The sequence below is a fragment of the Lathyrus oleraceus genome, chromosome 1 (genome assembly GCF_024323335.1).
Source record: "Lathyrus oleraceus cultivar Zhongwan6 chromosome 1, CAAS_Psat_ZW6_1.0, whole genome shotgun sequence".
Taxonomy (NCBI): Eukaryota; Viridiplantae; Streptophyta; class Magnoliopsida; order Fabales; family Fabaceae; genus Lathyrus; species Lathyrus oleraceus.
In genome coordinates this window covers 426,237,700-426,258,617 of record NC_066579.1, presented here as the reverse complement: position 1 = coordinate 426,258,617, position 20,918 = coordinate 426,237,700, and the positions used below count along the sequence as shown (strand labels likewise).

General features: G+C 39.5%; 1 protein-coding gene across 1 annotated transcript; it reads left to right on the top strand.

The window, feature by feature from the left end:
* Positions 1 to 17,543: 17,543 nt before the first annotated feature.
* On the top strand, positions 17,544 to 20,695 carry LOC127079202 (probable serine/threonine-protein kinase At1g54610). Its single transcript, XM_051019621.1, has 7 exons — positions 17,544 to 18,333; positions 18,494 to 18,778; positions 18,861 to 19,178; positions 19,403 to 19,630; positions 19,725 to 19,825; positions 19,912 to 20,029; positions 20,167 to 20,695. Exons 1-7 carry the CDS (start codon positions 18,022 to 18,024, stop codon positions 20,416 to 20,418), a joined length of 1,614 nt encoding a protein of 537 aa, XP_050875578.1. The 5' UTR covers positions 17,544 to 18,021; the 3' UTR covers positions 20,419 to 20,695.
* The last annotated feature ends 223 nt before the right edge of the window (positions 20,696 to 20,918 follow it).

Below are 20,918 nucleotides of genomic sequence, written 5' to 3'. Positions count from 1 at the left end.
AAGAACCACCAATGCACTCTGTGGGGATACAACAATCTTTGACTTGCTGGGGATATGCATCCCCACCTTGCTTGGAGAACCCTCACAGACACCTGGCAACTTCACTGGGGAAATGCCCACAGATACTCCGCTGGGGAAACAGCAACCTCCAGTCGTGACGACTGGGAAAGCATCGATCTGAAACCTGCTGGGGATAACCATCCTGACCCTACTAGGGAAACGAAAGCTACTCCGCTGGGGACAACCCATGCAATCCATAGGTAGAATCAACTCAGCTGGAGATGCAAACATCCGTCCGCTACGGGAACTTGTTCAATCCTCTGGTAGGATGAACACTGTTGGAGATATATTTCTTTGAAAAAGACCCGCTCCACTCGGGGAACTGCTGGAGATATATTTCTTTGAACCCGCTCCACTCGGGGAACTGCTGGAGATGTATTTCTTTGAACCCCGCTCCACTCGGGGAGTAGCAACCTTCTGGCCTGGCTGCTGAGGAAACACCGTTTTACCTCTGCCGGGGATAACCATCCTGACTCGGCTGGGAAAGTCACAGACCTGGAATCCGCTGGGGAGTTGGTCCTCTAACTCTGCTTGGGGACCTCACTGGGGAATGAGAACAGTTGGTACAGAACACCCGTCGACTCGTCGAACCACAGTATCCACCTTCCAATCTCGTATCAGCTTTCCACTTTTGAGAATTCCCAGACTCGTCTGGACCTTTTCTGCTCCATCATCTTGTATCCCAAATCGCTCCGTGCTCGACGAGAAACGTACTCCTGGGATTTATACAGAAATTTCAGTTTTCCGACTTTGAAGAGTCTTCTTGATTAATTTCAAGGGTCGTCGGACGTCTCAACGTCGCCTCTTCCTACCGTCCTTCATGCACTCGTCCCTGATCAGACTCTGCGGGGAATTACATACTCTCTAATCTTCCGACTTTGAAGAGTCTTCTTGATTAACATCAAGGATCGTCGTACGTCTTAACGTCTTCGTCATCCTTTCATTCATTCGTTCCTGAGTGAACTCTCTGGGGATCTGTTACAAAGCTTCCACACCACAACCTGCAAGTGAGTGAGAATACCTAACAGCACCTGCAAAACAGATCGTCAGATAAAACCGTGCCCCAGGCATGTCAAGATTTCAACACTTGGGTCACTCAACCTTCCAAATAAGATTTCAAGCTTTCAATCTTATAAACATGCATTGGAAGGAACCTGTATGTCTTAAAATGCAAGATTCTTTATCAAAAATATCTGGATGTTTTTGCAATCAAAACGGTTAGGAAAAACAAAAACAAAATTATTTGACTGAATTTGCATTTTATTGATTTAAAAAAGTGTGGCTCAAATGAGCAATACAAAAGGAAGCAATTCCTGAAAAGAGGTAATTGCGCACAAAAGGAAAAATCTATCCTAATGGCAATGTGAAACCCGTGATCTCATCGAGTTCCAACTCGGTTACACCCCATATGTCCTCAGACTCTCCATGCTTTCCGCCTTCTGAACAAGACGATTCCAACTGATCCCTACCGGGTATTATCCATGATGCTTCACCCAAAGCGCAAACGATCATGCTAGACGCAGTTGTTCGTTTCAATCCCTCTTTTGCCTGGACCGCCCTTTCGGGTTTTCAGTCCACCGGGATACCCATTTTTGCCCAAGTCGCCTTCTCAGGTTTTCGACTTGCCGGGTGTACATTTTTCATTCATATCCCTAATTTTTGCCCGAACCTTTTTTTGTTTTTGGTTCGCCGGGATGCCCATTTTTGCCTGGACTATTTTGTTCTTTTCGTCCAGCGGGTCTCTTTATACGAAGTATTTTTTAACTGCGTCCGCATTCACAGGGGATGGGAAATCTTCACCATTCATGGTCGTTAATAACAAGGCTCCGCCAGAGAAAACCTTCTTGACCACGAACGGACCTTCATAATTCAGCGTCCATTTACCCCTCCGATCGTTTTGAGGAGGAAGGATCCTTTTCAGCACCATATCACCTATGTGATACACCCGAGGTCGTACTTTCTTGTCAAAAGCACACTTCATCCTTTGCTGATACAACTGCCCATGACAGATGGCTGCCAGCCTCTTTTCTTCGATCAGGCTCCACTCTTCGTACCGGGTCCTTACCCATTCAGCCTCTGACAATTTCACGTCCATCAGGACTCTCAAAGAGGGAATCTGAACCTCAACGGGTAATACAACCTCCATTCCATATACCAATGAGAAAGGAGTTGCCCCAGTAGACACACCGAAGATCAATACCCAGGATACCAGTTTCCTACTCAATCACACCGTCGGTGCATTCAAATGTTATCCGGGCAACAAAAGCTCATTCACCTTAACCTCCCCATCAGACATCAGAATCCGTTCGGATTTGGGGTCAGGCCCCTCCTCCGGGATCGATCACTCTCAATCTTTCGATCAGAGCACCTCGAGATGTCCTCATCAAGGAACTCAAACTTCATCGGTTGATAATCCTCAATGGGTTGCGGAGCGATGTAATCAGACAATACACTCCTTGATTGCTTTCTGAAAGTATCCCAAATCAGTCAACATTCTTTTGCACTCTCACAACCTGTCCGGTCGATGCTGGCTTCTCAAACACATACTCGATCGGATCCATCTCGGAAATCCACAAAGTGGTATGAACCAGCATAAACTGTCTCAATCGGCGAGCAGCCTATGCCAAAGTACATCAAGTTTTCTCGAACAGTGAATGTATTGTTTCACAGTCGGTAAACTTTTTGCTAAGGTAAATTGCATGCTCTTTTCGACAAGACGCGTCATGCTGACTCAATACACCTCATAGACCCCTCGAAGGCCGTCAAGTACCAGATTAACAATTGTTCCTTCCACAGGAGGCATCAGAATTAGAGGTTCCTGCACTTATTCTTTTTTATTCTTCAATGCCCCTTGGCAATCATTATTTCACCTGACCGTTTGATCCCTTTTTTTTTTCAACATCTTGAATATGGGTTCACACGTGGCTGTTAGATAAGATGTGAACCATGACAGGTAGTTCAATCTATCTATGAAACCACGAACCCCTCTTTTCCTTTCTCGGTTCAAGCGTTTCTCTTATTGTTCTTTTTTTTTTTTTTTTTTTTTTTTTTTTTTTGCAGGATGAACCTCGATTCCTCCCTTACAATGAACCCCCAACAGCTTACCGGATCGCACTCTGATAGCGCACTTACTCGAATTCAACCTCAGTCTAAATTATCTCAACCAGTCAAACGACTTGTCCTGGTCTGCCAGATGCCCCTCTTCTGCTTGGGACTTTGCTATCATGTCATAGCATTCGATTTCATGATGAATCATATCATGAAACAAAGTCACCATGGCTCTCTGATACAGGCACTGGCGTTTCGCTTCTCTAGAGGACAGTCTCCTTTCTATGGGAGCTTGTGCACAACGACACCGGTATTCGACCTTGGCATATCCTGACATGACCAAGTGAATGCGTCCACCTGCTCCTTCAACAAGGCTACCATTCTGCTCTCGATTCGCCTCTGAAGCGGCCTCATTTTCCTATTTCCTTCCTGACCTCGGCGGTGCTTGGAACAACAATCTCAACCCGCTCCTCGTGCGGCTGAATCACCTTCTCCTCTTGTTTTGACAACCTGGCTAATTCCAGCAGATCACAATCTTCTTCGCCTTCTTCTTCAGCCTGATCGCTCGGATTGTCGAAGTCATATGAGGGGTAACCAAATTGTTATCAACGAGATCCGGAAACTTGTTTTTGAAGTCGGAACGAGACAAAACAAAAAGATAAAAAATGAAAATAAACATTGCCATTTTTATTTGTTTTTAAACTGCAAAATAAATGAAAAACAGGGAACACCGCTTTTTGACTGAAAAACATCCATTTATTAATGATGCAGAAATGCAAATTTAAACATGAGGTGACCCTTACAATGGACCATTACGTGTCGGGCAACACGTATGGCTTTCATGCATATAAACTGAAAACAAGAAATCATTACTCTTCCGGACGAGTGACGGTGCTGATCTGTTAAGCCTCCCAGCTTCTTGACACGCACGGCTTTATCCAACCATCCAACCCGCAGTTACTGTCAGTCCCCTCACCTACCGCACAGGCGTGATCCGAATCTTCAGCAATCGCACTCACCATCGCCTGACCATGTGCCGGCATGGGATTGGCATTAACATTCGGAGATGGTGCGAAGTTAATAGCCTTGGAATCCACCAGGTCTTGGACTACGTGCTTAAAAGCTTTGCAATCCTCTACACTGTGCCCGGGAGCACCCGAATGGAATTCACATTTGACATTTTCATCAAAATTGGCTGGCCTCTGATCAGGTTTCAACGGAGTCAACATCCTTGGCCGTACCAATCCAAGGTCCATCAACTTTTTAAACAGAGAGGCGTAAGTCACGGGCGGCTTGTCAAAGTGGCGATCAATCCCTTTTCCCCTTACTTGGTACCCAGCTCTCTGTTGAGGTGGCCGACGTTGCTGTCGTACTGACTGATTACCAGCAGGGATGGTTACAGCAGCAGTGTGCTGGTAGTAATGATCCCTACTGTATCCTCTCTGGGCATACACAACACTCGATTCACCCTCATTCTTGCGCTGACCGTTCCCGAATGGCTTCTTCGATGCTGATGACGAAGCACTACCTTGAATCTTCCCCATTTTCAGCCAACTTTCAATTCTTTCTCCAGCCACCACAATGTCAGCAAAGTTGATTACGGGACAACCCACCATTCTTTCAGCAAAAACCCCTTGCAGGGTACCCATGAAGAGATCAGACATCTCTCTGTCCACTAGAGGAGGTTGCACTCTGGCAGCCAACTCCCTCCATCTTTGGGCATATTCTTTAAACCCCTCGTTATTTTTCTGAGACATACCCTGCAGCTGGGTACGACTCGGAGCCATATCAGCGTTAAACTGATACTGCTTAAAGAATGCATCTCCAAGATCTTGCCAACTCTTGATGTCAGCAGATTTCAGCTTGGTATACCACTCCAAGGATCCTCCGGACAGACTGTCCTGGAAGAAATACATCCATAGCTTCTGATCAGTTGTATACGCAGAGATCTTGCGAACGAAAGCTTGAAGATGGGTTTCAGGGCAAGAACTCCCATTGTACTTGTCAAATGCGGGCGCCTTGAATTTTTGTGGGATCACAATCCCCTCGACCAGCCCCATGTTGGACATGTTGACAAACCCCGGAGTAGCATGGCTTTCCAGAGCCTTCACCTTCTCTGCCAGCAACTGAATTTCTTTGCTCTGTGGCTGGACACCATATTGACCAAATGGCTCATCGTGCATGGAGAATTGATCAGCCTCTCTGTCTTCCTCCCTGTCATCATCAAACCCATAGAAAGGAGGCACAAAATTGTCCTTCAAATTCTGCCCCAGACCGGGCCCAGGTTGACCACCAGCACCAAAACCAGCAGCATTGTCATTCACCAAACCCACAGTCGCTCTTTTTCCACCGTCTCTGGATCCTTGCCCCTGGTTGGAGACTCCATCCAGGTTAACAGCACTGTTTGCTGCAGAAGCCCGCTCGAGCTTTTCAACTTTATCTGCCAGAGCCTTCTGACCAACTGCAAAGCCTTGCATTATGTTGATCAGCTCGTTCATTTTATCTTTCAGTTCGAGCATATCTGCACTGGGAAGCTCCATGAGTCTGGGCGTATTTCTCCGGGTATAATATCTGTGAGGGCGTGTTGAGTGCAAAGGGATGACTCTACGAGCGCGAGCAATGATTCCTGCAAAACAGCAAACAGGTTAATATGCATGAATGCAACGTCTATCCATATGAGGAAGATTCCGTCCTTCGATTCTGGTTTCATCGAGACAGCTAATATTTTGACATCCACATTCTGAAATTCAAGATGTCTCTCAACCAGATTCTCAATCCATAATACTCCCCATACGGCTAGACGTAGTTTGGGTGCAGATGAATGCAAAATGAGAATGATGCAGATGTATGCAATGCACTGGGCCATCCTCCAAGTCATCTGATCATCTGTTGCTCTGAACTACAGCTCTGATTTCTGAACTGATCATAACCATCTGAGGGAATATGTAACCACCAATCTGACCCACGGGTTCCGAAATAAACGGAAGACAGATACATCATCATCATCATCACCATCTCTGAACAGATACCCATCATTATCTGAATCGGCCCGGGGAATCCTGAAATAAACGGATCCCCACTGATAAACATCTCGGCCCGGGGAATCCAGAAATAAACGGATCCCCACTGATAAATTACGGACAGTACTCCGGCGTCTCGGCAATAACTGACCATAAATCCGACTTATAAATAGGTCTCTGAATCACAGAACCAAAAGTCACCATCTGAGTCCATCTGATTATGCATCTGAAAGAATCACCCTCCCCTCACAGGTAATTTCTAAACAGGTTATCCTAAGGCGGATAATAGTCTCGACAATCGGGCAGAGATACTCAATGGGTTTGCCCTTTCGGGTGTGCCATTGTAGCTCACTTAAGATCGTCTAAACCAAAGATCCGGGAAATGATCGGTCACCAGAGTCAATAGCTCAGAAGAAGTAACTAAGCCAGAGTGAAATGTTCCACAATGGAAAGCACTATCGACTGAACCTCGTCCGGCTTGTGGTATGTCACGTTGCAACATTATACTGAAATAGCAAATGAGGAACGTGAGACCACACTAGTCCTAGGTGTATACTCGGGCCTGGGTTTTAGCCCCACTCAGAACACCCACCCCAAATAACAGAACCACCTGCAGAGGACAGCAACAACATGATAGTATGATGCATGCACAGATTTAATGCAAATATAAACAAGGGTTAGAATAATAAATGCAATAAATAAACAATACAAGCAACCTAAACTATCCTAGAACGCTAGGAGAGACTCGCTTAGGGACGATGGACCAGCACAGGTCTACATCCGGTTATCCCCAGCAGAGTCGCCAGCTGTCGCATCCTGCGAAAAATCAACCGGCGAGGCTTGAAAATAAAACACACACAGAGCCGCCACTAAACGTTATTTATCCCAAGATAGGGAAAGGAAACGCTCAGAGAAACCTGGAAAGACATGGTCTCGCGACCAGAGAGAAAAGGTTCGGGAGTCGGTTACGCAAGGGGAAGGTATTAGCACCCCTCACGTCCGTCGTACTCGACGGGATCCACGTCCTAGAATAAAGAAAAGGTTGCTAAACATCACACACACACACGGGGAACGCAGGTGGGGTTAAGAGAAACGGGCTCGATAAGGTATCGCACCTTATGCCTACATATCTTGTCTGGAACAAGAATCAGAGCCTCTGTAGTTCGGCTTACGCACGCCAAACAACACAAAACAAACAAACAGATGGCAAACATGGAGCCCGACAACCACTGGATGGAATTACGTCGGCATCCGAACCAAAACACACTCAAAAGGGCAAACGTGGAGCCCGACTGCCAATCCTGGGCTTACGTCGGCATCCGAACCCAAACATACAATCAGATAACAACAAAACGCACGCAAAAAAGAAAAAGGTTGCCCGGAGTGGTCTCGCACGACCACCTGCCTACATACCTCGTCTGGAACGAGGATCAGGGCGATGTAGTTCCCCTGAAAGGGACTAAATTGCTAACCAGAAACCGGGGAAAGATACACAACTAGGGAGCTGAGACTCGAGCCTAATGTTGTCATGCATCGTTAACCCTAAGTTCGGTTTTCTATCCTACTTGCATAAGCAAACTAACCTAACCAGGAAAGAAGCTAGCACACAAGCATACAATCATATATCATCAAATGAGAACAGGTATCTCAAACAAGCATGTCAATCAGATATCCACATAACACGCACTATAGCCAAACAAGGGGGCTCAATCAATCAGGTTTGACTGCCTAAGCAATCGTCTGTACAGGCTGTGTTTGCTCTTAACCTTGCCATTACGAGGCTAAGGTGAAGCAGATGATGGGATGAAGTGAGGATCAGACCTCACAGCTCTTATCCCTAACCAGGGAGAGCTGACAAATGAGCATGGGTCCAGAATAGGGGAACCCTTCTATACTCGATGACTCTGACTCAATGTGCACTGCACAGGATCTTGGGCTTTTGATCTCAATGCTACAACCATGTAATGGGAGCAAGGAGAAGACTCACTGAATAGTGGGGGACAGACTGCTTGTCCCTACCTTCCACCAATTGCCTTATTTGAAGGACTTTTCCTGCTTGGGCTTGAAAATAAACAACCACAATCATTGCCTCTTAAGGAGGACTTCAGACAATTTGCCCGGCCCGGTAACAGCCGGGTCTCCAGACTACATGAAGTAAGAAGGTTATACCTCTATGCAAGTTGCTTAAGCAAAGCAAAGCAAAAGCAATAGTTCACAAGGAACTGAGCAACTAAAGTACCTGGAAACAATCAAACACAGTTAGTACTCAGACAGACAAATATAAACAGCAAGTGTTCAATCAATCAGAATATACAACTCAATGCACAACACAAGGCAAGCTCAAAGCTTAAGCCTAAGCTTCATCACCTACAAAACAATGTTATGTTAGTGTACAAACAACAACAACATCAATTAAAATTGATTTGGATCATTCTCCATGTGCATTATGCTTTTGATCCTGAAAAATCAAGCAAACATTAGCAACTAGACCACTAGGCTAAGCCTAGGGTCCAAAGGCAATAAAAATTCCTAAACAGCAAGGCATTCACAAACCAATCTCAAATTAAAGTCAAACAAGAGCAAACACCATTAGTCTCATGTTTATATCATTCATCATGTTCATGTTATGCACAAAATAAGGCAAACTAGTTCAAATGAAGCACCAAACATGCAAACAGAACTATTGCATTCAAATCCACATCAAAACAACTTCAAAAATTCTCAAATAAATTACACCTAAACAGGGCCTAATCCAGGTATGGCACACCAAATTTCAGCTTAATTGGGCAAAGGTAACTATGTTAATGAAAATCAACAAAAACAGACACAATAATAGGCTCCAAATCACAACATCAATGTATACATCCACTTCAAAAATTCATAACTCAATGAAAACAAAAAAGAAATGGATGAGACCAAAACAGGGAGGTCCTAACATGTGTCTAGTTCATGCATATCAAATTTCATGGCCATACAATACAACATGAGCATTTCTCAATCATTCTACCAACCTAGGTCACATGGACTTGCAAATTCAATCACCAGAAATGAAAAATCATGATCAATTAGAAAAGGCAGTGAAAAGTTCTACAAAAATTCACCAAGCATCCTAACATGTCAACAATTCACCATGCAAAATTTCATTCAATTCTAACATGTATAGGTCAATCAATTAAATCCAGCAAGTTGACATAATGAGGTGTGACACAAATTGTCACACCTAAGTTCCAGAATTTGCTGCTCATTGACCAGGTATCAAAAATGCATGAAATTTACATATAAATGAGCATCAATGAGTCCACAATCATCACAAAAATTTTCAAGAATTTATTTTACAATATGGACATTTCATGATCAAATTGGTGACATGTATCAAAAATGGACATACATTAGAAAACCCTAGGTCAAATAACATATTTACCAAGCACAACTTTGACCAATAGGTCAAAAAAATCCTACACAAGTCAACAAAGCCATAGAAAAAATTTCCATAATTTTAGGATTTTTTTGCTATTTTTTATGAATTTTTAAAGTCATTATCAATTTTTAAGAATTTAATTAAATTAATAAAAAAAAGACAATGGCAAACTTGTAAATCTTTTGAGCAGGGGCGGTAAACACCGCGTTTGAAAATTTGAACACATTTTCAGATCAAAACACCTTCCAGCTTCGTCTTCCTCACGAAATTTTCCAGAAAATTGAAAAATCAAAGAACATCAAACGTCAAAAGAAATGGACATGCATATAGTCATTGAACTCGTCTTCTCAAGCACATTCCAAATATCCATTCAATTCATCCTAAAAGTTCCTAAAACTCAAGAATCGAACGAATTAGGGTTTATGTTCATACTTTCAATTCACGATTTCTCACACTACAGGTCACTATTTCTAAAACCACAAGCAGCATCAGAACCTACATTTCATGCTCTTTCTAACGCATATAAGTAATCAAAGAAACATGAAATTCAAAAAACCTTCAAACCTGGATATGGCGGTGTGATTCGCGCGCTTTCAGGGCTCAATTCTTGAAAACAGCAACACTAGAAGGATAGAGAAGGTGAATGGAGGTGCTATCTTCAATTGCCTTTGCTCCTAGTGTCCACAATTCGGATTTGCCATGGATGATGAGTTTTGGAACAGTCACGATGCAGCGCCCTATGCCTTCCAATTTACAAAAACAGTCGGTGTAGATGATGAATGTGGTTGAATGCAAAAGAAATCTTGAAGTTTGGTTGAGAATTGAGGAAGAAACTTGAGATTGAAGCTTTTGAGTTCTTGAGCAAAATTGAGAGAATGTTGAGATTTTCAGATCTGAATTCTTGGTGATTGTGATTCTGTTATGATTAGCAAGAGATTATGAATATATAGGTTGCACTAATCCAAGCTTAATCCACTTAATTAACCAAATGCAATGTTAAGTGAAAGTGGTAAATTGCAAAGAGAGGGCAAAATGGGAATTTCCACATGACAGCACATTGACACCTGTTGACAGCTCATGCAAACTCTAAATATCATATGTGAACCATTGCAACTTGTTTCAACTTCATTGGTTGTGTATTTCTCAAATTCACATGTGTGTGGTAATTGTCCAATTCTGCAACTTCCATTTTTCAAGCCAAATCCCAAACCATATGCCTTAGCCATGAAATGATGATTCCAACAAATTTAAAATTCCATTCATGAGGTGTTGCAAAAAGTCCCATTTCAAAATTCCAATTATTTTGAAAGTTGGACAATTTTGCCCTTGGCCCATTTTAACTGTCCAGTTGAAAAGTGACTTTTTGCATTGGCCATTTTTGGGAAAATCCAATTATGCACCATGAAAGTACATGTCAAATGGAGTTTGTGCATATAAAGAACTTGCAATTTGGACAAACCATGTGGAAGTTATGGCCTCCTGATTATGGGTCATTTTTGAACTTCATTGAGCCATAACTTTCCAACCATACATGGGATTTCCAAGTTCTTGGACTTTTTGGAAAGGTGAGAACAAGATCTACAACTTTCATGTTAAACAAATTTTCATTTGAAGCTTCCTTGGACACGTGGCTTTGAGGTCCAAAACTTTCCATTTTTGGAAACTTCAACTACAAGTCACTTTCTATTTTTGGCAGTTTTTGTCCTGACTTGATTTTCTTCATTCTTAAGCTTTGAGATATCATTTAACACTTGTTCCAACATGAATGAAGTGTCTCCCACTTGTTTCCACCTCCAAATCCATCAGATCATGTACAGTTGACCACAGTTGACTTTTCATCTGATAGATGAATTTGGCAATGCATAGATCAATTTAAGCTCCAATCTTCAACTGAAATGGCTCAAGGGTGATACCCTAGCCTCAACAAACACAATACAATCACATTATGAACCCCATATCCACCATAGACCCCATCTCCTGATTATGCCCTGATTGGCCCAATGCAATTGATTAGGGTTGACCAGTGGTCAAAACCCTAATCTCAAGGAATCTTCTCCAATCTTCTGATGATACCCAACCATGATGATGATGATGTATCAATGCAATCAAGATGAAGACCAACACCCTTGAGAATCATGAAACCCTAATTCACAGCCCAATCCTCAGATGGCCATGATCAGTCAGTAAAACCCTAGGCTTGCACTTAACTTCCTCATCTTCTGATCAAGACTTGGGAAGATAGCTTGCACAATGTAACCACATGATATGCAATATGCAATGCCTAATGACCTAAAATGATATACAATATGATTAGCTTAGTCCCAAGAGAGGAGGGCAAATTTTGAGGTGTTACACCATCACACATTCCCATCTCAAATGTTTGAAGGGATCCAATTAGCTCATCAACTCTCATATTGGAAATGTCTTGAGACTCTTCTATGGCTGTCACTTTCATGGCAAATCTCTTAGGGAGTGACCTGAGTATTTTCCTCACTAATTTTTTATCTGACATCTTCTCACCCAGGGCTCCTGAGGCATTAACAATTTCAAGGATATTCATATGAAATTCATGAATATTTTCATCTTCTTTCATCCTTAAATTTTTAAACTTGGTAGTGAGCAGATGCAGTCTAGACATTTTAACCCTAGATGTGCCTTCATGAGTGGTTTTGAAATGTCCCAAGCATCTTTAGCCACTTCACAATTGTTTATCAACCTGAAGATGTTCTTGTCTACTCCATTGAATATGGCATTCAATGCTTTAGAATTTCCAAGGGCTAGATCATCCTCCTCCTTGGACCATTGTTCTTCAGGCTTCTTGTCAGTTGTGGCTGCTCCTTCCTTAGTAATTACTGGATGAACCCAGCCTGTTAACAAAGCCTTCAAAGCCTTATTATCCAGAGATTTTAGGAAGGCTATCATTTGAGGTTTCCAGTAGTCATAGTTGGATCCATCCAAAATAGGTGGTCTGTGAACAGATCCTCCATCTCTCTCCATAGTACCAAAAAGTATCGTCCCTAGATCTCACCCAGAACCAGAGCAGGATGCCTGCTCTGATACCAATTGAAATTCTGGTATCAGATATGAGATGTCGAAGGTAATGTCACGACACTGATATCTGAGTAATGCAAACAGGATAAAGATAGAGAATAGTAATGCAAGAGACACAAGCAATTGTTAACCTAGTTCGGTCCAACTCACCTATATCTGGGGGCTACCAAGCCAAGAAGGAAATTCACTAAAATAGAATCAGTTCAAAGACTCTCCGTACACTTCAACAAGTTACAGTCTTTCTCTCCTAATCTCTACCCGTGCAATTTCTACCTAAGCACTCTTAGATATGAGAACCCAATCACTTCCCTACAATCACACCTGTGATCTTAAACAACAATCCCTTGAGAAAAGAAAACACTTTTCAATAACACACTCTTGATTTTACTTCACAGTTTCAATCAAGAAGACATACTCTTGATCTTGCTTAACAACTTTGATCAAGAAGACACGCACTTAATCTTGCTTCACAACTTTGATCAAGTAGACACACACTCTTGCTTAACGGCTTTAGAGTGACAAATTACAACCACAAATCAGACCAATTCAATCATCAATGGATGACTTGAATGGCTTACAAGTCTCACGACTAAACAAGACACAAACCCTAGCTCTCTCTCTGTATTTCGCTCAGTATTGGTTGTGTTGTAAAACAGGTTTTCTAAGTCCCTTTTTATAGAATCTTTCAGTTGGGCTTGAACATCTTGAAAACCCTAAATCTATTTTCCAATTAAATCTTTTCATAACAGCTGGATAGATCTCCTTGTAAAATAAGTAAACCAGGTTGTAATCAATGATTGAATGCGCCTGCAAATCAGATCTTCAATCATACATAAATTGCCATTAATTGTGCAATCATAAAACACCAGACATCCATACTGAATGTTCTGTGTACAGGATGTCATGACATCGGGTCTGACATCCTGGAAAAATCCTGCATAATTCCATAATTCCTTTTATAACTTCCAGCAGGTACAACCATATCAGATGCCATGACCTTGTGTATGACATCTTGAAACAATCCTGCATGAACATGTCTTTCATTTAAGCTCCAGCAGGTACACACATGTCATATGCCATGACCTTGTGTATGACATTCTGAAACAATCCTGCATGAACATGTTCTTGAACTCCAGCAGGTACATAGGATATCTCATGTTAAGACATCACACATAACATCTTGTGAACACTCTTTGTTTTACCAAAATTATTGTCAACACTAAGAATCAACAACTAATGTGTACCCGAGGGATACATTGAAGAGGAGAAATATGTGGAAGTTATCAAGAGCCAAAGCCTTACATCAACAATTATCATTCATGGGAGGAGGATTCATCCTCTAAACTTGAAGAAACCTTAACTCAGTTTATAAAGATGACTTAATTCAATTTCGAGTAATTCAATAGTCATCAAGAAACCATGCAGAGTAACATGGAAACATCCTTCAAGAATGTAGAGATGTTAATTGATCAAGTATCAAGCAAATTAGCATTACGACTGAGACCTATTGGGGATTTCTATGTAAATATGTTGGATAATCCTATATATAAGGAAATTGAAAGGGAAGTCGAAAAGGAATAGGAAGTAGTTGAAGAAGGAGGAGTTGAAAAAGAAAAAGAAGATGAAAAATGCACACAATATGGTATAAAATCGTATCAAGCATAGAAGAATCAGAGGTAAAAAATAGATATGGGAAAAGAACAAGAATGCAATATGAAGATTATCTAGTTTTGGATGGAGCTCCAAATTCAATAATTTGTTTAGATGTAGATATCCAACAAGATATTTTTTAACAAAAGAATATCCCTAATTCTAGCAACAAGGCAGATGAAAGAACATAAATTGATAAAGTTTTGGATATGATTTATGTCTTGTTCACTACTATCAAACTGAAGAGGTTATCAAAGCAACATCATCAGTACCTCAAGTTCACAGGATTTCTACCAAACAAATGGAAGAAAATGGATGATATGTTCTTCGTGTCCTATGGAATTTTGTTGTTTTTTATGTTTTTTTAAAGCTTAATTTCAATAAGTATGCTTTCCTTATGTGTAAACTGCATGTTCTTTATTCAAGCAATGAGTTTGTTCAGTGTTTTTCCTGTTCTAAGTATCTATCCTTACCAACGAATAAAAAGTAAGACACAAGAAAAAGGAAATAAAAGAGAAAAGCAAGTAGAGTTGGAATGGAAGTTGCAAATGTAGATTGACAATACATGAAGTGAAGTGATTTTTCAACAATCTTATGCTTAACCTTCAGATGCCTTAGCAAGTAAGTTTTGAGAAAAGAAACCATTTTTTTTACCATTTCCTTATAATGAGTGTCCATATGATTGTACATCTACTAGGACTTGTATTGTTTCTGAATTGTTATTTGTTTATTTGATTACGCACTGAGACATTTTTTGTTTTGTTTTAAAACTTAGAATATTTCTTAGGTGTCCCCTTAAACAATTTATCCTTTGTTAAACCCTTTTACCCTTAGCCATTCTTTCAACGACTTAGCCACATTATTAACCTATTGACCTGGACGATTTATCTTTTCACTCTCTCTTTGGAGTTAGATAGATTGATTTTCTAGGTGATACATGAAGTTAAGTTTGGGGATGCTCTTGAAATTAACAATGTTTAAATTTGGGATAGGGGTACTAGAAATCTTGAGTCGTGTAAAAAAATGATGAAAAAAAGCATGAAATAAACAAAATTGTTAAGTTATAACTTCTATTAAAAAGAAGAGAAAATAAAGAAAAAATAACTCAAGTCTAGTAACCAATTGCAATAAGGAAAGTAAAAAAGGTGACATGTTTAGAAAATTAGCAGGTAGTTAACTCCAAAGAATTAAGCCAACTGACTAAAAGATATCCTACCCTGACATAATCCACATTACAACCTTTGAAAGGTTTCAAAAGCGTGTTTTCAAATAGAATGTGATATACTTTTTAGAACTTTTATAAGTTCATATGTCTGATGTCAATTATGTGTGAATGAGTGTACCAAAATTTCCTATTATGAGTGAACTGTTGAGATTGTGAGAAAGGTTAAGTATGGGAAAATTGAAGAATATTATATGAAAAGAGTTAAATTAAAGCAAGTGATGGAATTAAAGACTCTGCGAGCATTGGTGTTTGTCATTGGTTTGATAAATATGAGCTTCTGAAATTCACATGTATGAATGAGTTACCCGAGGACAAGTAACAATATAAGTTTAGGGTTGTGATGACACTCTGTCAGCATATAATTTTTATAGCACTTTGTCTTTTATTTCACTAAGTTTGAGTTGATTTTGGTTAAGTTTTAGTAGGAATTAATGTGTTTTTGGAAGAAAACCAAGAATAAGGAATAAAGAAGAAAATATGAAGAAATAAGGTAAAAAAGCTGAAAAAGACAAAACACGTTGAACTTATCGTGTCCCATCGTGGCATGACAAAAGTCCCATCATGACGCCATGCAAAAGCCATTGTGGCGCAACAAAACCATCGTGGCATAATAAAACGTCCATCGTTTCAGCATGATTTGCATCATGATATATGTATGATATTTCGACAATACCTAGAATTTTGTAATTCGGAAAGAGGTATGACTTACGGAAAAGGAAAGCTAAGATTCAGAGCTACAACTTTCATGGATAAGTCAAAGTCTAAATGAAAATATAAATGGACGAAAAATTGAGATGAAAAATTTGACGTTGTGACAATGTTAAATTGTGGAATTGGGTTTTTCTCTCAACCCTAAAAGTCCAATACCAACTCCTATTTAAGAGAAGGATTTTAGAGGAGGATTTGATATGAGATTTTAGGAAGAAAATTGGATGGTAAATCACACTCTGGAGCTTTGAAGCGAAGATTTTCATCACCAGAAGCCAAATTCAAGTTAGGTTTTCATGTACTATTACTTCATTACTTCTTTTATGAATTTAATTAGTATGAGTTGCTAGTTTCTTTATTAGGTTTTGCTAAGAAGAACTTGTATGAATATGTTGGGATCATATGTTAGGTCCATTTGTTGGGATTATTTGTCAGGTCTTTGTACTATTTACACTTTTAACTAAATCAATTATGTTATTCAGTTAATATATGTGTTTAATGCTTTATATGCGTTTACGCATGTTGATATATAGATTCATATTTGTGTTGATTACTAACCCTAACTGTATGAATTTGACCTAAGTTAATTGTTCAACTTAACTATTAAACTAAAGTTGTGACATAATGTTTAATACACTGAAATATTGTCTGTTTAACTATTCTTGACCTAAGAGATTGAGGAGTTGTAGTCTAGAATAATGAGTTATGCACTAAGAGATTGAGTATGACAGTTAAGTTAAATCGTCATGATCATTGAATTAATTATCATAAGGATAAAAAGACGCCAGTATCAACGATGACATACAAAAGATTCAAAGCAAAACATAATCACCTTTAATTTAATCAATTTTTCAACGATTTATACAATTTACTTTTCGCAAATTAAAATCTTGAAAATCCCTTTTTAATTTCAATAGTACTTGAACCACTTTGTAAGAATAAAACAATTCTTATTCATGTGAATATGAATTTATAAATTTTATTATTTCGATAACAATTAATATACTTGTTTCAAAATACACATTTTTTTTTTCAATTTCTTTTTTCTTTCCATTTTACACTACTAAATAATCATTTTATTTTTCATTTTTCTTTCTTACGACTTTCTTTTCTTTCACTTCATTTCTCTTATATTTTTTTATCCATCCAATATAATATAAAAAATGATAAAAAATAAATTATTCTACTTTATTTTTCAAAAACTAAAAATAATATTTTTTCTTCTCAAAAACTAAATTGAGTAAACCAATTATTGTACTAATAGAGAAGTACTAATTGTTATTTTTCTGACAATGAAAGCTTTCCTTTTTTCCTTGTTGTTTTGTTGTTGCGCTGTGCTAATCAAAATAAATACAGAGATCAATTAAAGATAGAGAAGTTGAAAAAACAGTAAAAAGCAGATCCATTCATCCCCACATTTTCTTCTCTCTCTCCAAAACATTCCTTTTCTTTTCACTGATCCTTGAATCTTCTTCTACTAAGAGTAACACCAAATACTACAACCTTAACTGTTTTTTCAACTTTCATCCTCTTCCACACACAAATCCACACTCCAATATAAAAAAAAGGAGAAAAAATATAATATATAAAGTGTTGTTTTCTTTGACTACACCACAATTTGTGGGGTGTCTTCTAAATCATTGTTTTTCACTTTTGTCTGCCAAAGTTTGAGTCTTTTTGAGTAGCATTTGCTTATTCCAGCTAATTTGCAAGATTTGCCATTAGGGTTTTTCTGAATGTGAATGATTGTTTTAGATGGTGAGAAAGTGAGTGAAATGTGGTTGGTACATGTTTTGGAACTTGATGAAGGAAGTGGAAGTGTAAATGAGAGATTTTGAGAGATGGGTTGTGTGTTTGGTAAAGAGTCATTGGTGGAGGAGAGGAGAGAGGAAGTGAGAGAAGAGAAAGTAGATGTGGGTGGTGGTGGAGAGGTTGAGAATGTGAAAGAGGGTGGAGAGGAGAAGAGAGTGAGGCATGGTGGGGAGAGAAGAAGGCGATCTTCGAAGGCGAATCCGAGGTTGAGTAATCCTTCTAACAATGTTCATGGTGAACAGGTTGCAGCTGGTTGGCCTTCTTGGCTTTCTAAGGTTGCTGGTGAAGCTATCAATGGTTTGGTTCCTAGGAGGGCTGATAGTTTTGAGAAGCTTGATAAGGTAAAGGAAATCTCTGACTCTGCGAATGCTTGCTTTTGTTTTTGATTTTAAGATTTAAGATTGTGTTTAGGTTTTGTATCTGTTGTTTGGTGTTTTGAGAATGTGAGTTTTGTGTTTAGATTGAATCTTTCATTGGTGGCTTTAATGTTTTTTGTATCAGATTGGGCAAGGAACGTATAGCAATGTTTACAAGGCTAGGGATACTTTAACGGGGAAGATTGTTGCGCTAAAGAAGGTTCGTTTCGACAATTTAGAGCCCGAGAGTGTGAAGTTCATGGCTAGAGAGATTCTGATTCTGCGTCGTTTGGATCATCCCAATGTTGTTAAACTTGAAGGCTTGGTGACTTCAAGAATGTCGTGTAGTTTGTATCTTGTGTTTGAATACATGGCTCATGATTTAGCTGGGCTCGCTACAAACCCTGCAATTAAGTTCACAGAGCCTCAGGTATCAGTTTACATGACTAAAGTACTTGTTCTTGTCGATGATATACGATTCACGGATAATTTAAACTTTCTGAGCATTTTAGGTAAAATGCTACATGCATCAACTATTTTCTGGGCTGGAACATTGTCACAACCGTCATGTGCTGCATCGTGATATAAAGGGTTCGAACCTTCTTATTGACAACGATGGAATTCTCAAGATTGCTGATTTTGGACTAGCTTCCTTCTTTGATCCTGATCACAAGCACCCGATGACAAGTAGAGTGGTGACTTTATGGTATCGACCTCCAGAGCTTCTTCTTGGAGCCACCGAGTATGGTGTAGGAGTGGACCTTTGGAGTGCTGGCTGCATTCTTGCAGAATTGTTGGCTGGAAAACCTATCATGCCTGGTCGAACCGAGGTAATCTCTATGATTAGACACATTATATAAGTTTAAAGTGCTTTTAAATAGAAGCTATAGCAGCGCTATAATACCGCAACATATAGCATAATTTGAACAAGCAACTATTTTCTGCGATTGACATCAGTATGTTATATAATTGCACCTTTTCGGAGCATAATAATCGGTTTACTGGTCTATACTGCAATATTTTTTGCTGATACAGTATCCGTTATGGTTTATAGGTGGAGCAACTACATAAGATATTTAAGCTATGTGGTTCTCCTTCTGAAGAATATTGGAAAAAATCAAAGCTTCCACATGCTACCATTTTTAAGCCACAACAATCATACAAGCGATGCATAGTGGAGACTTTTAAGAATTTTCCACCATCATCCCTGCCACTGATCGAGACCCTTCTCGCAATTGATCCAGATGAACGTCTGACTGCCACTGCTGCATTGCATAGTGAAGTAAGATAATAATCGAATCGACTGAAATAATGTTGTGAGGTCATCTAGTATATTATGCTTTTCTTACTGATTTGTGCTTGCTTCTCTTTTGCAGTTCTTTATTACAAAGCCTTATGCTTGTGATCCCTCTAGTCTTCCTAAATATCCTCCTAGCAAGGAGATGGATGCGAAACTACGCGACGAAGAAGCTAGAAGGTGCCTTTAATTACTTTCACATTTTCTTTTCAGACAAAAATATGCGCACATTTCAAGGTTTAATTTAAATTATTTCATGACTCTAGATTGAGAGCAGCTGGTAGATCGAATGCTGACGGTGTCAAGAAATCCCGCCCACGTGAGCGGGTAGCGAGGGGCCTTCCCGTTCCAGACGCCAATGCTGAGCTGCAAGCAAACATCGATGTATGTCTGATAACTCTCCTACTTCACTCCGAAACTATTTCTTACTGTTTTCGATTAATACCAAGAAATAATACCAAGAAAAAAAAGTAGTAAGTTTATTGAAACAGTGACAAGACAATGTTTAACTCTAACTACAGAGACGGCGATTGATCACGCACGCAAACGCCAAGAGCAAGAGTGAAAAATTTCCACCTCCACACCAAGACGGAGCTCTTGGCTATCCTCTCGGCTCTTCCCAACACATGGATCCCATGTTCGATCCACCGGACGTACCATTCAGTTCCACAAACTTGTCACTACCCAAAACAAATATCCATACATGGTCCGGTCCACTGGTAGAACCCGGCAGCGTCAGTGCACCGAGGAGAAAGAAGAAACATGGCAGGTGATGGATAAACATACACAATCCAAACTCATCAAAACAAGGCTCAAAAGGATGATAATTAATGTATAACGAGTAAAAGAAATATTAATTCTTCTAGTATTACATTACACCAATCATTTTTTAGCTGCAAATGTTGATCTTTGTATATCTTTGTTTTTATTTTTTTTTTGGTTTTCCACTTAAATTAAAGAGTTAAATAAAATGTTTATGGTATAACCAATTAATGTATGAACAATGTGACATAGGACAAATGAAGCTATGACATTTTACTTTCATTTTCATTCTTTATGGTGAGGTTTCATTTGGTCAATTAATTATTCTCTATTTGTGTTGGTTTGGGGACCCTTGTGAACTACCATTCCACATCAAGTTTGATCAAGGACAGTGTTTTTAAAAACTTTCCTTTACTATAACTCTTTATGTCATCTCATCTCTCACACCTTTTTCATCCACTAAGTTTGTAAATTAAGTTTTGGTGACATTTTTATTTAATCATGAGAAAGT

Bases quoted from the DNA above. Each gene is read 5' to 3' on its own strand.
- LOC127079202 (XM_051019621.1), top strand. From the start codon at position 18,022: ATGGGTTGTGTGTTTGGTAAAGAGTCATTGGTGGAGGAGAGGAGAGAG. The intron at 18,334-18,493 runs GTAAAGGAAATC...TTTTTGTATCAG, and splicing joins GTTTTGAGAAGCTTGATAAG to ATTGGGCAAGGAACGTATAG. The intron at 19,179-19,402 runs GTAATCTCTATG...TATGGTTTATAG, and splicing joins TCATGCCTGGTCGAACCGAG to GTGGAGCAACTACATAAGAT.